The sequence below is a fragment of the Spermophilus citellus genome, assembly GCF_964194105.1.
Source record: "Spermophilus citellus genome assembly, chromosome: 8".
In the NCBI taxonomy this organism is placed as follows: Eukaryota; Metazoa; Chordata; class Mammalia; order Rodentia; family Sciuridae; genus Spermophilus; species Spermophilus citellus.
Window position 1 is genome coordinate 6,341,658 of NC_138189.1, and position 16,674 is coordinate 6,358,331.

The window sequence follows — 16,674 nt, forward strand, 5'->3', positions numbered from 1 at the left end:
TGAAGAGAAAAGATATTTAATTATTTCTCAGGCTAATGTCTTAAAGCGCTCCAAGTGTTTTCACAAGTGCAAGGCGGGGATTGTTCTCAGCCAACATTTACCAGTGATTCCGACACACGCAAAAGACTCCAAATCATGGTGCTTTATACTTACTTTTAATTTATGCACTAAAAAAAAAAAAAAAAAAGGTAAAAACGATGACAATTAGGTAACAGTGACTTCAACTTTGCTGTTAAATTAACCTTTGCTCCTGTGGCAGAGGGGCAGGGAGACAAGAACATTGAAGTGTGACGATGGTGGTGACCAGGACATCTTAATCTGGCTAATAAGGGCTCTGAACGCCTGGACCTGGTGCTATAGCCGCTAGCTCGGGAACATGACAGACAACAGTCAAGATACGTTAAAAAAAAAAAAAAAAACCCCACAATTCCATTCTTAAAAGCAAGCACAAAATCGACAAAAGAAACACATCCAGGGTTAATGTGTGCCCCTGTGTGATCTGGGGGCGGTTCCTGGAGGCAGCCCTGTGGCGACACACCACAGGGGAGACAGACGTGGGCTCCTCAGAACACAGCCTGTCGGCTGCAATGCGCATCCCTTCTTCCCTCCCTATGCAGGAGGAAAGGGGGAGCCCACTCACTCCCTGTCCAAGCTCCCAAGCTCCCGTGGGACAGCAAGAGTCATGGGCTGGGTCTCTGTGCTTTGGAGGCTACTGCCTCTGGAATGTTCCGCGTTCTCAAGCTCTGGTTGGGCTGTGGGTTTTAGTTACGCTCCACACGCTGTTTAAGTGCTCACTTTATTTTTCATGTGCAAACTGCTACTGTCTAAAGCTTTCAGAAGGACGCGTACAGACACGAGCACCCTGCAGGGACGCAGGTGGCCACCCAGGCCCTCTTCCCTCCTGGGCGGCGGGGGGCGAGGGGCGCGTTACAGAAACAGTTAAAGAGGATATGCTCCGCTGCGGTTAAACACTAGTCCCTGATTCGGTCCATGGGTGGGGAGGGCGTCCTCAGTAGGTGATTGTCCACTCCTTGACAGAGGCGTCATGGGAGGTGGTGACCAGCGTGTGCTCGTCTAGCCAGGCCAGGCTGCTGACATGGTGTAGCCGGTGTGCATCTGGGGAGAAAGGGAGCCACTTAGGGAGCTGGACCTTCTCTGCTTCTGTGTACACCTCAGTCTAGGAAGATGGAAGCAAGCCTGTGCCATCCACAGGGCTCTGGGAACCTGGTGGCTGTCAGCCAGATCCCCTTCCACCTTCAGAGGGACAAGCCTGGAAGGACAGGAGCGGGCAGCAGCCATGGTTGGCCTAGAGCTATCGACACTGCAAGGTGATGAGCAGCATCTTTGGCCTCTGCTTGCATCCCCCAGCAGCTCCTCCCCAACACCAAAATGTCCTCTCCCTCCACAGGGAGAAAAACTCCTCTCTCTCATGCATAAAGCAAAAAGTTTTAGATAAGAAAACAGATACTCAGCCAATCCTCAGCATCTGGATTTATTTTTGTACTGGGGATTGAACGCAGTGTCCCTTTACTACCGAGCTGAGCTCGATCCCTAGTCCTTCCTTCCTCTCGAGTCAGGGGATTACATGTGAGCACCATGATGCCTGGGGTCTCAGTAATTGGGTTCTGCATCTGTGTTCTTGACCAGCCAAGGATCCGAACTGCAGATTGCCCACAGTGGCTATATCTATCAGAACACAGACTTCTCACTGTTCCCTAAACAACAAGGTATAACAACTATTTACACATTGTTACATTGTTTTAGGTATTATAAGTAATCTAGAAGATGTGTCTAAGTTATATATCGATACCTACTTTATTCAAGGGACCGGAGATCTTGAACTATGATGATCTAAGGTCCTGGAATCACTCCAGAGGGACTACTATGCATATCACCAGTGGTACTGAAATGGGGGGGGTCTTTCCAGTTCCAGGAATGGGGGGCCTACCCTGGGTGGCCCCCCAACTCTGGGGTCTATAGTCCCACCTGGACAGGAGCAGATACAGCCCCAGAAGTCAGCCATGAGGCCTCTATCAGGAGCCTCTGAAGGCGGGTGGCACATGGTGCTGGTGCCCAGGTATGGTTGGACCTCAGGGCTGTATCCACATCACCACACTGGTGGGTGCGGAGCTCACCCTCGGGCACAGAAGGCAAGCTAGAGGCAACTGGTGTTGGAGGTCCTGGCTGAAGTGCAGGTTCAGGACCCCCTTCTCCCCACCCTGCTGGCTCCTACAGTATTTGGTCCTTGATGGGTCTCACTCATGAGCCTGCTGATTCTTACTATGTGGCTGAACACTTCCTTACAGACCAGGACGGCCCCCGGGAACCTGTCAGGCCTCCTCCACCTGGGCCTTGGCACACCCTTCATTCCCTGCAGCTCTGGGGTGGACTCGAGTCATCCTAAATAGGAAAGGATCCAGCTGTACTCTTCTGTGGGCAGAGTAGAGGAGTGGCCAGGGCAACATGGAAGCACCTGGGAAGAGGGGAAACTTGAGAACCTTGCTGTCCCACACAGGGTCGACAGCCACAGACCACTATAGAGCCTTGCGGATGAGCCGCTAGCATAAGTGGAAGTGATTAGATGCTGGGCTAAATCAAATATACTCTTAAAAATGACATATTTCTTTTCAAAACAGAAAATCTACCATCCACATGCAGCTTACGTTTTCGTTCTACTGGATACCATCATGACAGGAAAGGCTGGCTGTGGATGGAGAGTTAGGAGAGTGGATAGGAAAGACATCAGGAGCCCTGCTCCCAGGTGCCACCCAGGGAGAAGTACCCCAGAGTCCCTCTGCTAGGGTCAGCAGAGCACCTTCTGTTAGCCAAAGAATGAGAGTCCCAACTCTACTGGTCACCTCTCTAGATGACGATATAACCCTAGACACTCAGCCCTGGGGACAGCAGCCAAGGTACAAGTCTCTGGAGTGGTCTGGAAGCCCCGCTAGGACATTCCCTGCTAAGGTGTGGGTGGAGTCACCTTGGATCTTGACTCTAGTTTCTGGGTCACTCAGGGTCCAGACGTACACCATCATGTCCATGCCACCAGAGGCAAAGTGCTCGTTGTCTGGTGACCAGGCCAGGCAGACGATTTTTGCATGGTGTCCATAAAAAACGTTGTTCTCCTAATTGCAGGTTGAAAACAAAGGTGGAAAGGTCAGGGTTCAAATGAATTCCTCCACACGAGGGCCCACGTTCCTTAAGCACATGCACTACGCTGGCAGCACTTAGGGGTCTCTGTCTCCTTGAAATAATCACAAGAGGCGTCTGGACAAGGAGACAGGCTCAAAAGGCACAGCCAGGAGCCTCCTGCCATGGGTTCTCCAGGACCATGCTGCCCAGCTCAGAAGGGTCTGAGGCCCACTCACCGAATAGCCATCAGCAACGCTGAACACGGTGACCACCTTACTGGCATCACACACGGCGAGGAAGGCGCCATCATGGGAGTAGGCCACGTCTGTCACAGGGCCCTTGGCCTCCAGGAGCTTGCCCTCGTCCTTCAGTGTGCTGCCCAGGATTGAGTACACACGGACATTGCCATCCTGCAGGTGTGGACAGAGGGGAGTCACTCCCTGATATGCAGGAGATCTCACCCCTTTTGAAAGGAAAGGGCATGCTGATAGGAAGCAAGCCTTTTCCCCTGCCAACAGGGCTCTGGCTACAGGGGAGCTGTTCTTTCTTCCCTGGCACCAAGAGCCCCCAACTAAGGTCTTTAACAGTTCTCCTGGCTTCCTCCCAGCAGGGAAGAATGAGTAGGAGGTTATTAGAACTGAACTCCAGGCCTCCCTATTCCGAATCTGTGCACTGAATGCTTAGGAGCCTGCTCTTTCTGCTCACACCCCACCCAGTCAGATGCCATGCAGTGCTCACAGGCCAATCTGGAGAAACCCACGCACAGCCCTCCAGGGTGCTCCACAGGTACCTGCTCCCTCCAGTGGGAGAGCACTCCCTGTCCACATGCTGGCAAGATTCCCAGTCACCTTGTGCTCAGATACCTCCTTTCAGGGAGGCCACACCTAGCTTCCAGGGACTTTGACATCTTAGTCACCACCAGTTCCACTGAGGGCTGGCCCTAAGAAGCGTTACACATGCCTGGAAGGAGTGAGGGCTGACAAGATGTACAGTGACCCTGCTAGAATCCCCCCAGCCCCGTCCTCCTGTGCTGTCAAGAGCCCTTCCTGGACTCTTGATGCCTACTGGTAGCAAGGGGTCAGGGATTCGTGGTATGGTAAGGAGGAAATCGGCCACAGGGAAAGCATTCAAATCAAAGGTGTGTTCCCAGATTGCCAAGATGGCTCAAGGTGCACCCAGGAGATAATGGCATCAACCACCAAACATAACATCAGGCTAAATAAGCTGAGAGACACTGACTTGCTGAAATGTTACCATGTCATTGAAACAAACGAAGCCTACTGAGTGTAGTACATGAGAAAGAGCACTGCAAGCACAGAGCTGTGGCCCACGTGGCTCATAAAGACGTGTGGCTAGACTAGGAGATACCAGGGCAATGGGCACTGTGGAAGCCTGAGAATCGGGTGTGGTGGGGGTGGGGAGCTAACTCAGCTTCCTCCTCCTTGTGACCATGTGAAGGGCACCTTCTCACCCAATAGGAAACAATTCAAGGTCTAAGGAGCAGGGCGTGGTAATGAGGGCACAGAAGGGGGTCACTAGGCTCAGACCCAAATGTGCCAAGGACCTGGCTGTCCACCCCTCATGAACAGGCGAACATGCCAGAGGGCAGCTGGAGATGGACCAGGAAAGGCCAGTGTGGGGAAGGAGAACAGTGACAGGCCCAGAGCTCCAGAGCAGAGCCATGGGGACAACAGCCACTGGAAATAGGGCTGGGCTTGGGTACAGGCAAGAGGGGGTGGAAAAGTGATGGACCCTCACGGCAAAGCAAGGAGCACGATGGGCCTATGGGGCCCGTGGTGCTGCCAACCAGAGCCAAAAGGAAGAGGTGGGTGAGGGGCTGCTCCTGGGCAGGAGCTGCATGGCTCAGGCACAGGACAGCAGGTGCAGCCACAGACATGGGTTACTTCAGCTATTTAGCTGGCCAAAGGTAATGTTTTACATTTGTGAAAAGTAGAGATGGCAAGGTCTACATATCACTAGGATCACCGAGGATGGTGACACTAACAGCAGTAAACTGTAGTTGTGATTGAGGTGCCAGACCCACCCTCCTGGTCAGAATGACCCCAAGGTCAGCTTTTTCCCAACCAGCAAGAAACCAAATGGAGCAACAGGTCTAACAGGCCTCATGAGCCCCAATGGGGCTGTGAAGGCAGCCAGCAGCCAGGGCAGTACGGGCTCAGACCAGTGAGGCCAGGCTGGAAACAGCAGATGGGCTCTAGGTGGGAAACGGCTCTTGGGGTGGGGGGGACTCCCTTGAGGGAGTCGGGGAGTCACCAACTGGCTGATCCTATGGCCCTTGGTCTCATACCCTTCCGTAAGCCAAAGCAGTGAGTGCAGGAACAGCTTGTGAGGCAGGGTGTGGGGCTGCCGATGGGCAGGCAGGGTGCAAGCTGCAGAGCTGGCGCTACAGCATGTTCCCACATGCCAGGCACTAGGCAAAGCCCTTCTTGCTCGTGCCTGGACAGCTGTGAGGAAGCTCGTCAGCATCTTTACACATTGCGGCTTCCTGAGGGCCACAGCTGGCTGGGGCAAGAAGCTGACCTGCACCCAGCAGGCTGGCCCTGGAGCCTGGCCTGAGCAGGGCGAGAGATTGCTTTCCTCAAGGGTTCAAGGGTGTGTATGATCCTTAGTGGTGGGACTCAATCAGAGGCACTGCTCTCCTAGGACAGGGAGAGGAGGGCACGGGCTGCCTGTGAAGCCTTTAGGACTCGGCCTAACAAATGATAACTGCTCTGTGTGCCTGGACTTGTAGCTACTAAAGGTGATAAGAATTATGCTGTAAATGAACAGAAGCCAGAACTCAAGGCAAACGAAAATGACCAGGTTAATGTTTTACCCAGAGGATGTCAGGTATTCTTTCATTGTTCTCCTGCCAGCTATGAGTCTAACCAAGAGAAACCAAGGTACACCACCCTTATTGTTCCCTCTCACCCCTCAAACATGCAGGGTTGACTCCTACTCCATGGCCAAAATGTCCCCTCCTAGGTGGCTCCCTGACCTGTTTGCCACCCTTAGTGTCTTGGTCCCTGGGCTCCTAAAGCCTGGGGACACCTTGGCCACACTGTGGCCCAGAGGACACTTACTAAAGGTCTACAGATAGAATGACCACAGTGCAAACATGGCCCAGCTCACCAACATACCTCTGGCGATGCTGTCTGCCCACCACAGGCGACACACCCACGGACCTCAGCAAACTGGCCGTGCCAGGAACCAGAGAGGCTCCCACCTCCCCAGCACTCACACAGCTCACGCAGTCCCTAAACTGCTCATACACAGGTTGGAGGGCAAAGGAGAAAGGAAAAGACTTTATTTACCGTGCCTCCGACAGCCACTGTGTCCCCAGCAGGGTGCACTGCCACGACTTCCGGCTCGTAGCCAGGACTGTCGATGCTGAAACACTTCTTCTGGTCCTTCAGCAGGACAATCTGCAGGAGGAGCGGAGCAGCGGTGAGGCAGTGCTCCTCATCCTGGTGGACCTGGGCTCTGAGCATAGCCCAGGGTCAGTTCCAGCCTTTGACCCCAGTCGAGTGGGACAGTGACAGGCCCTGTCAGCCAGTATCTCAGTAATGTTGGCCATTACTGTCGTCACTACATTACGACCAAATATGGGAACCAGTTTCTGGAAAGCTGTGGAGGTCTCTGAAGGACAGGGACAGAGGGAAAGCAGCAGGGACATGACTCTAAAGGGTGGGGTGATGGCATAGCATGTGGGGATTCAGGCTCTGGTTTCTCAAGACAGAAGACACAGCCAGTACCTGTCATGAACACATGTCGCCTGGTACAGCTGGGTGTCTACATGGCAGACAACACAACAAACTCAGTGCCCAGTGTTTGCCTGAGCCCAGTAGGCCAGCAGCAGAGCTCTTATGGACCCAGAGGGGAGGGTGAGGTGGAGGGGCATCACAGTGGGGGCCTGAAAGCCCAGCTGCTCTGCGGAAAGAAGACACCCACCTCCGTGGGCCCTCCGGATTCTGCTGAAAGGGGCAAGAAGACTGCCTGGGGTGGCCAAACTGCACTGGTCTCAGTCCTTAGAACACGGGATGTGCCAGCCTAGGTGTCCAGGGCTCTGCAAGTAGGCAGTAGCCTGATTCTAGCCCTGCCATCTACTGTTCATGAAGAATCCACAAATGGTCCAAGGGATGAGAGCCCAGCAAGGTCTAGACTGCATGCCCAGGAGGAACCAGGCACTAGGAACAGTAACCAAGCAGCATCTTGCTGTCAGCCAGAGGAGGGCCACCTGTCTCACCAGGAGCACTCAGACCTAGAGATAGCAGGGAGCAGTTGTCTCATGTCACAAGGGAGAAACAGGGCAGAGAGAACTTATGACACATGCCCGAGAGGCCCACAGCCCTCAAGGGGTTGAGCTGGGACTCATGCCCAGAAATCAAGAATCCCCGCCTCTGGCTGCCACCCAGGACGGAGGTACCCAGCAGAGGTCCTACACATGCATGGAACCCTCCTCCTCCTGTCTGCCCTGAATTGTAACTTCCTAGACTGCTCCCAGACAGCATGGCCTTGGTGTGTTGACAGTTTTGGCTTGGTTCCATCATACTCCTTTTCCTAAGTGTGGCCCCTGCCTCCTCAGGGGCCTCTCTTCTGTGCTGGGGTGGCCAGCACTTCATGTACCCCTCTGCTGTCTACCTGCCACAGGAAGAAGCAGCCTTGCCTCTGACAGGTGTGGATGAGGGCACACATACCTGCCTGAACCTCCAGAAACTAGACTTGAACCTGGCTTTTCTGATCTAATGTCTCAGGCCATTTGCAGTGCTCCTGGTCACATGAGCTATAATGGGCCCCTGCAGAACTCCTCACCTGGACAGGAGTCACAGATGCCCCTGAGAACCAGGTGAGTCATGGCAGGTAAGTAGAAGGTACACATGCACTTCCTTGGGCCCCTGAGACTTCTGGGAGCCTGTTCCCTGGACTGCTAGGATGCTGCAGGGAAGCTCACCAGCACTTCCTGAGCAGCAGCTGGCTGGGCCCCTACCTGCCCACCTCTGGTAACTCTCACCATGTAGCTCGGAGGCAGGGAGCAAGCACTCTGCTACAGGTCCTGCGCAAAGAGAAGGCCATACCCACATCCTCCCCCACTGCCTAGAAGGGCTGGGGTCCTGATGCTGAGGCTTCTCCCATGTGGAGAAGCAGTTCCCACCCCAGGCGTCCCATGCTCCTTCTGTGCCCAACTGGCCATTCAGGCTGTGTGATAATTACTTGGCAGGGAGTTCCTGTTATCTGGGACACACAGAAATTCATTCTCCCTGAAGCAATTGGGTTCACAGACCCAGGGAAGGGTGGGTGCATCCAGAATGGCAGCTTTCTTTAGCATGGATTGTCATTGGGCCTGTCACCACCTGACTTCCCTGTCCACACCGCAGGATTCCAGGCTGCTGACAAGATGACACGCACCATGAAACAAAATCCTGTTCAAGTGGGTCAGGTATGGATCATAATCAAGGGCACTGTGTTCCAGAAGTTCCAAAAGAGAAGTGAGTGGCCTCAGTGTGGGAAAGGGAACCCAGGCTGTGCAGTCAGCCCACTCAGCCTTGGTGTCACCCTGCCAGCACGAGGCCTGGCAATGTCATCAGACAGCTCTAAACTTTAGCTTCCTTTTTTGTTAAAGGAGCTTAAGATAGGAGTCTGACATGATCATATGTGAGTTTGTAATGCGCAGAGAGGGTGAGGCAAGTGCCTGAAGTTGCACAGCTCCAATGCAGCAGGGCTGGGATGTGAACACAGACATGACAGGACCATCTAGCCAAGCCCCTCACAGACCCAATGGGTTAATGGGCTGCAGTGTGGTCTGCTGTTTAGAGACAGATCCCAGCCCTGCCCTTTTACCTGCCTGACCACAGGTAGCAATGCATCCCTTATTTATAAATTGGGGGCAATGCTCTGCCTAACTGGTACGACGGCAGGGAGCATGGCACAGTGCCAATGGGTGCTAGACAAAAGTGCTGGCCGCAGTTACTGCCACATGGGACATGAGTGGCATTTAGACACTAGACATCACAGTTGGAAGCTTCAACCCCCTATTCCACTACCTGCAGCCAGAATGAGCCAGATCCATACCTGCCCGATGCACACGACCACAGCATATCCCCCAGGGCCGACGGCTACGCACTTTGGTTGAACATCCAGTTTCACAACTCCTTGTCCACTGTGGAGAGAGGAAAGCATCACTTCCACATGCAAGCAGCTTGGCACAGGTGTTCAATATATGTGCACTGCAAAACCACACACTTAGCCATGCAGGAGGAGATCCTGCTGTAACCTACACTGAAGGAGCAATCTGCTACATTATGGAGGGTGGTTTAAAAAAAAAAAAAAAAGACACCTTACTCTATGGCAGTGGTGGCCAATTATGATGGGAGACTAGCTGTGGTAAAGGAGGTGGGGAAAGGAAGTGAACAGTCTGTTCCTATTTACCTGTGACAGGACCCTGCCACCCTATCAATTCCACCAAAGCTCAGCTTCTGTCCCAAGGGCTGCAGATCAAACCCAAGTTTTTTGCTACGACAGAATTGAGCTCTGCTCCCTCCCAACGGTAATGGTAGGACCATTCTTGCCAGTAGCAGAACTTAAGATTTCATTACCTTTCATAGACATTACCTTCCTTTTGTCTTGGCTAATGCTATAAAAAATCATCCCTGAATAACTTACACATGCACCCACTTCTTGCAAACTGTAAACTGAGAACACTTCCATTCAGCTGGGCCAAATGTGGAGCCCAGTGGTTCCCTGGACGGGCTCTGCAAGGTCCCCAGGCTGTGGCTAGCTTTTTGAGAGTCTTGGGTTCTCTTGGAGCGTGTGGCCATGGCCTGCCCATAGGAAGACCTTCACAAGGGACATGTTAGGAACAGGGTCACCACAGAGCAGCAGACACTGGATGCCTTGACAGGAGATATGACAGGGTCAGAGGCTGTCAGTGAGCCAGTGAGGCATGAGTATCAAGTGCACACACTTAAGCAGGCTACAGTGCCTAGGAGGCTCAGCTGTTCCCCAGGATCCTTGACCCCAGGTGAGACAGGTCCCAGGCAAAAAGCTGGGGTCTGCATAGGACAGCAGCACAGGGCAAGGGAGGGTCAACCCCAGGTGTGGGGACATGGGGTCAAGAGGCCCTGTCAAGTCTGAAAGTCTCTACGCCCCACATTAGGGACATGCAGCGCTCCCTCCACTGCCCCTCACCTGCACCTGGAACTTCTGGTCCCTTGATAACAGCTATTCTCTAAGCTCTAATGACTTGTCATTTGAAGACATCAGAGCAAAGCCAGGAGGACAGCATCTCTGAATCAGTGCCTGTGTACCCATCTCATGCTTGAGCAGGTATGTGCTCTGTGCCAAAGTCAGGTGCCCTGAGGGCCTCACTTGACTGACCTTTCCACTAGCCTGGGACTCCATCATCACCCATCTTTACTGACGAGAAAAGAGGTACAGGAGGCCCATCAAGCTCCAGAAGAGCAGGTGTATGATCTGCTATTCACTCCCAGGACAGAGCCTACCCCTGGTCACTGTTTTAGGAGCTACATGTAGGTCACATGGACCCTGTAGCTCAGACCTGACAACAGAACAATGCTTAGAAGTGGAAAGAGCAAATAAAACATCACCGAGAAAAGCCACTTCTCCTAGTGTGGGCCCTTTGTGGGCAGCAGTGGCTCATTCTGGACCCCTCCAGCCCATCCCTGGCCCCACAGGCAGCTCTCACCTGTAGTCCCTCAGCATGAGGTTGGTATAGCGCACAGTGTCATCCATGCTGCAGCTGACGAGCTGCCCAGACTCATCCACAGTCATCCTGGACACCTGATTCGTGTGGCCTTTTCCAGAAAAGGAGTCATTTTCCCCTGTCTCTGAATCCCAATAATGTGGGCAGGGTTAAGGATGGCCTCAGAAGGGTGGTGCCTGCCATAGCAATCCCTTACCCAGGAGGCCCAGAAAGAGCAGCAAAGCAGTTGAGAGGACACAGGCACCCTCCCAGACATTCAAGCCCAGCATTTCAGAAAGCAGTGCAGTGCCCTGACTGCAGGGCAGCAGGTTGTCCGACTCCATGGGCTGAGGTGGTAAGAGCCTGACTGCTCCAGAACATGGAATCCTATCTGTGACAGCACAGATCAAGCATCCCCAGCCCAGAAAGTGCTAAAGTCTGAAACTTTCTGTGTGGACATGATCCTGTAAATGAAAATCCCACTCATTCACATGATGGTACAGTCAAAATGCAGGCATGTTAAAAATACTGTACATAAAGTTACTTTCAGGGTATAAGGTATACTAGGTATACTATAAAACTACTGCAATTTTGTGTTTAGACTTGAGTCCCCTGCAAACTTGTATATGCAAATATTTCCAAATTTGAAAATAATCCAGCCCCAAAATGTCTGAATAAGGGATGTCCACTAATGACTCATGGAAGTGCCCTCAGAGGTGGTTCACAAGCAACTAACTAGACAGCTAGTGGACAGCTCAGATGGACACTGTCTGCTGGAACTCTGGGCAAGTAGGCCGTCTCATTTGTTTTCTGATACACACAGTCAAGCCCATGGCCACCCCAGTGAGGCTGGCTATGCAACATTGCTCACCAGGTGATGCTAGGTGACAGCCCTGGGGTGACACACCTTTCTATGGGCCAGTGTACAGTTTCTGAGCCTGAGGTGTCTAGGTGTAAGTTGTGGCTTAAGCAATGAGACTACTTTTACACTGACAAATAAGAATCTTATTTTCAATGAAGATCATGGTTCTTTGGAAGCTGACTGTGTGTTCAAGGTTGACACTGCTGGGGTGAGTCCAGCCAGGTGCAAGACATGGCTAAAGTCAGGAACTTTAAAGTCCTGACACTGGGACAAGAGAGCAGTGCCCAGGGCCTGCTGAGGTCCAACTGTGACCACAGGAGACTGTCCTCGGGCCTTGTCTGCCACCAGCTGTGATGCTTTTCCTCCCATCCAGTGGGGCAGAGAGAGTCTTACAAAAACCTCAAAGCCCTAAAGAGACAAGGTGGGCTTCTGAGGCGTGAAGAAAGGGGTTTGGAGCAGCCCACTCCAGGAGGGACAGTGGCATGCAGAACAAAGGCTATCTACATACAGGGTGGCCTGGCCCTGCGGGAATATACATGGCAGAGGGCAGAAGGAAACAGTGACTGCTGACTCAACGGAGTGTGCAGGCGCCTGGGCCCCATCTACCCTGGAGTGGCTGCCCAGGGCTTCAGTGTGTCCTCCGAGGACAGAAGGCACAATAGGAACCCTTGGACAGGGGAGCTAGTGTGTGTGTGTGTGGGGGGCCCACATATCTCCAGGGAATGTCACTGAGGAGCCACATGGAACCTCCTTGGGACTTCTGGTCCCAGCTGTGTTGTTCACTGGCTGTGTGACTCTGAGGAAGAAATCTTATCTCTTTCAGCTTGTTTTTCCATTTTCAAGACTCCATCAAGGGGTTTCTAAGACCTTCTGAATTCTAAGACCCAATAACTCCACTGCCTGTGACAGGGACAAGGTTAGCACCAGCTGTCCTTCATAAGAAAAGAAGCTCATGTTCAGAGACGCCAAGCAGCATACTGAACTGCACAGCAAGAAGTGCCTGGCTGTGCAGTGGCTGCAGGGCTTCCTGAGTCCACAGCCTGAGACTAGGAGCCCTCAGTGCAGGCCACACACCACAGAGGGCAGCGCTGCTCAAAGCTTGGTGCTGGCGCTATGCCACCTGGCTGGTCTGACCTCCAGCACCGTGGGAAGAAGAAATCCTGCCAGAGGCTAGAGCCAGCTCCCTGAGTCAAAGGATATTAATGTGCCCATCGTGGCTCCCAGAGTAGATGTAGGACTTGCCGCCGTTTTTGTGCACCGTCAGACACTGGATTGACTTACTGTGGCCCTGTGGAGGAGAAGGCCAGGGCAGGGTGAGCTGAGGACTTGCCGCCCTGCCCTCTGCAACTTAACTTGTCAGTCACTCTTCTGGTGAGAGGGAGGAAACAGGTCCCTCAACATGTGCAGGTGAGGATGCAGAGACACTGGTCGCCACAATGCCCATATACATGTTCCACAAACTGCAGCTGGTCTCCCCATGGTTGATCAATCATCTGACAAACCCATGCCATTTTGTGCCTCCTCCCAGGCACTGGCTCCAAGGACATGGTCCCATAACAGCAGCACTTGAGCCTTTCACTGTCAACATATATGCCTTTGCCCAGCCACTTTCAAGCCACCTATAGGAGGAAATGCTGCTCCTGCCTATCACAGGTGAGAAGCCTATCTGGATTCCACCTTGCACTGGATGAGGTGGACATGAGGGTAATTAGTGCTCACACAGCAGGCTTGCCACTCTGGCTTCGGGCTCTGCCTGGTGAGGTTCTCTCCCAAATGCCCACTCCCAACCAAAGCTGTCCAAAGACCTGACACCCCTACCTGAACCTCCTTGACTGCTAGGGACTAGGGTGCATGAGTGTGTGTGTGTGTGTGTGTGTGTGTGTGTGTGTGTGAGAGAGAGAGAGAGAGAGAGAGAGAGAGAGAGAGTGTGTGTGTGAGAGAGAGAGAGAGTGTGTGAGAGAGAGTGTGTGTGAGAGAGAGAGAGAGAGAGAGAGAGAGAGAGAGAGTGTGTGTGTGTGTGTGAGAGAGAGAGAGTGTGTGTGTGTGTGTGAGAGAGAGAGAGAGAGAGAGAGAGTGTGTGTGTGTGAGAGAGAGAGAGAGAAAGAGAGAGAGAGAGAGAGAGAGTGTGTGTGTGTGTGTGAGAGAGAGAGAGAGAGAGTGTGTGTGAGAGAGAGAGAGAGAGAGAGAGAGAGTGTGTGTGTGTGTGTGTGAGAGAGAGAGAGTGTGTGTGTGTGTGTATGTATGTATAGAGGATTCGTCTAAACCAGACACGTGCTTCCAGAGGTGGCATTTAACCTCTCCTATAACTGCTTCTGGAACAGAAATCCTGGCTGATGTGTGGTCTAATCAACCTCTCCCCGGCCCCAATGTCTCTCTGTTCTTTATCATCAAGTTCAAGTGCCAGCTAGCACAGTGCATGCTCAGGGCTTTTTCCCAGGAAATTTCCAAGCATTTTGTGGGGTTCCACTTGCTACCACAATATGGCATTTACCCTCAGAGAAAGGTACACACAGTTCTTGGCAGGATGGAGAACCAGTGAGTCATTTCCATCTTTCTGGTGGAAACATGGGGGTGAACTCAATTATGTGTCCCTGTAAGGAGCATTATGAGCCAGAGGATCTCTTCTCAACAGCATCTGGCCCATCCTGCTACTTAAAGTGTGGTCAAACCAGTGGTGCCCTTGCTGGGAATCTAAGCCTGCCTGACCAGATGACAGAACCTATGCTCAGCAAGACCCTGGGGACCTGCATGCCCACTTGCTGCCTTGTGAAGGAGGCAAGCTCTCAACCTATAGCTATGCTGTCACTGGTGTCCCTTCCATGACCAGAGTATTAAAAAAGCTGGCTCTTATGTTAAGCAAAATAAAGACACCCAGAAAGTCAAAGGCCATATGTTTTCTCTCATGTGGAAGCTAGAGAAATTGCATGTGCAATTTCTTGTCATTGTTCTTGGGGGGCCCAGCAGAGCAGTGTCGGTCTTTGGTAAGCCTGCTTAGCTTCTCAGGCATGACCTCCCTGCCTTTAGGCTATGCACCCCAACCCTTCCATACTCGTCACCCCAAGGAATCTGGGATCTGATGCACAGAAGGACTTCTGATTCCCTGTCTTCAGGACAGCACTGGGCTTCCCCACCCAAGGAGTCACTTGCACGGAGGCCCCTTCCTGTAAGGAAATTCACCTATAAAGTGGAGATGATGACCTTGCAGAGCTTGGACCCTCTGAGGCACTGTTACCTAGTTCATAGCAGCTAGGCCACAGGGCGGCAGGGAAGTGCTAGGGTTTCCACCCAGAGCAAGTAACCACAGGAGAAAGCTCAGCTGTCAGGATGGGGTTCCTGGCTTAGGATCTGGTTGTGGGCTCACCCAAGTGGACTACCAGAGTCAGGGAGGGTGACCTGAGCTACCAGCAGATGCAGGGACATGAGAGGTCAAAGTGGCAGGGGCAGGTGGAGGAAGAAGGCAGGCCCCACATGGCCTATGGAGCATAGGAACCTGCAGCACCTGGCACGGTTGAGTCCTCCCATGAAGGGTTCAGAAGCCATCACCAAATTCTCCCCAGGCTTTCTCCCTTGGACGTTCACATACTTCCTCCAAGTTCATGTGCTACTGCTCCCTGATACTGAGGGCCATATCCAAAAAATGCACACTGCCCAGTCTCCAGGTCCTTGCTGTCCACTTCATCCTCACACTGCACTACCACCTACACTGGTCTTGCCTTGCAGTCACTAGGCATAGCCCGGGCTCTCCTAACCAGGGGAGGACAATCGTCACTGACCCTGAAACCCTCAGGCCCAACTGTCCAGCTTTCACAGTAGCTCAAGCCGACTTGGCATCTGGTCTCCCACCTCTGCTAAACATGTCCCAGAAAAGCAACCAGTATCCAGGCCTTCTGCCAAAACCTCGAGGGTGAGGAGGTCTGGGGGCATCGCTGTAGTTTCCACGTGGCCTTAGTTCCCCCTCTTCCTAGCCACCCAGGTCCTTTTCCTACCTGTTCCAAAGGGGAACCATAGCCTGGAGTAAGCCTCACCTTGATGACCCGCAGGGGCTTGCTGGGGTTGTTCTTGTCCAGGTAATTGATGTACCCAGACAACGAGATGCTGAGCAGGTGGTCCTTCTGCCACAGGCAGCCCAGCTGCTGGTCCAGAACACTGGAGCCCATGGGAAACGTGCTGACAACAGAGTTCACGCCGACATCCCAAATCTTAGAGGTTTTGTCTCCAGAGGCAGAAAGCAAATGGGTGCTATCAGGGCTCCAACTAATCTACTCAAACAAAAATAAGGAGTCAAATGTCAGAGAATTTCTGAGTGGGAAAAGCCAAGGCGGGGAGGTGATGGGACTGCTCAGTCCCAGGCTCTACTCTAGCCACTGGCAGCCGCTGCCACCTCCCTGTAACCACACAGCTCCACTTTATCACCTTTACCCCCCTTTTCAAAGTTTTAACTTCAAAATGAACAGCAGTGGCTGGGAACACAGACTCGGCCAAATTACATTCACCGTGCCAGGAATCAGACCATACTCACAGCATAAATTCCTCCCTCGTGGGCCTTGCCTTCTCCGAGCGCACACACTTTCTCTCCTGTCTTCCCGTCATAAATGTATATCTTCCAAGAAACAGAAACGTGTGGATCAAGCAACCAATGTGTGAATGCCCTTGGGAAATTAGCACCTATTTCTCCAGGGGCTGTGACTTTACAGACTGAGCCTCCCATGCTCTTTACAAGGACACCCTGTGTCTATGCCTTAGGAGGTGGGAGAGTGGAGGGCGCTTGGAGGCCTGCCTGTCCACTGCCCGCCCCTGACCCTTACCTGGCCATCAGCACTGGCTGTGGCAAATCTGTTTCCATCAGGAGAGAATCGCACACAGTTGACAAAGCGGCTGTGGTCCTGTGGGAAGAGGACAGTTACCAGCAGACCAACTTTAGGAGCATTCTCTATGACATGCACAGCTTCCTCCCACACTAGCTAGGCATGGGAATCTCAAG

At 52.8% G+C, this 16,674-nt stretch overlaps 1 protein-coding gene across 2 annotated transcripts in view; it reads right to left on the reverse strand.

Annotated features, from left to right (window-relative positions):
* The window catches only part of WDR1 (WD repeat domain 1), a 40,796-nt gene continuing 24,122 nt past the window's right edge, over positions 1-16,674 (reverse strand). The window contains exons 6-16 of one of the 2 annotated variants that reach the window (XM_081304099.1): positions 16,499-16,576; positions 16,213-16,293; positions 15,719-15,952; positions 12,892-12,981; positions 10,835-10,989; positions 9,202-9,289; positions 6,447-6,557; positions 3,369-3,542; positions 2,981-3,125; positions 2,664-2,704; positions 1-1,116 (exon numbers count right to left, since the gene is read on the reverse strand). In XM_081304099.1, coding sequence (XP_081160225.1) covers positions 2,673-2,704; positions 2,981-3,125; positions 3,369-3,542; positions 6,447-6,557; positions 9,202-9,289; positions 10,835-10,989; positions 12,892-12,981; positions 15,719-15,952; positions 16,213-16,293; positions 16,499-16,576 — 1,188 coding nt within the window. In that variant the 3' untranslated portion in view covers positions 1-1,116; positions 2,664-2,672. The remainder of the gene's footprint in view (positions 1,117-2,663; positions 2,705-2,980; positions 3,126-3,368; positions 3,543-6,446; positions 6,558-9,201; positions 9,290-10,834; positions 10,990-12,891; positions 12,982-15,718; positions 15,953-16,212; positions 16,294-16,498; positions 16,577-16,674) is intronic. The other variant, XM_081304098.1, reaches the window with a different exon arrangement.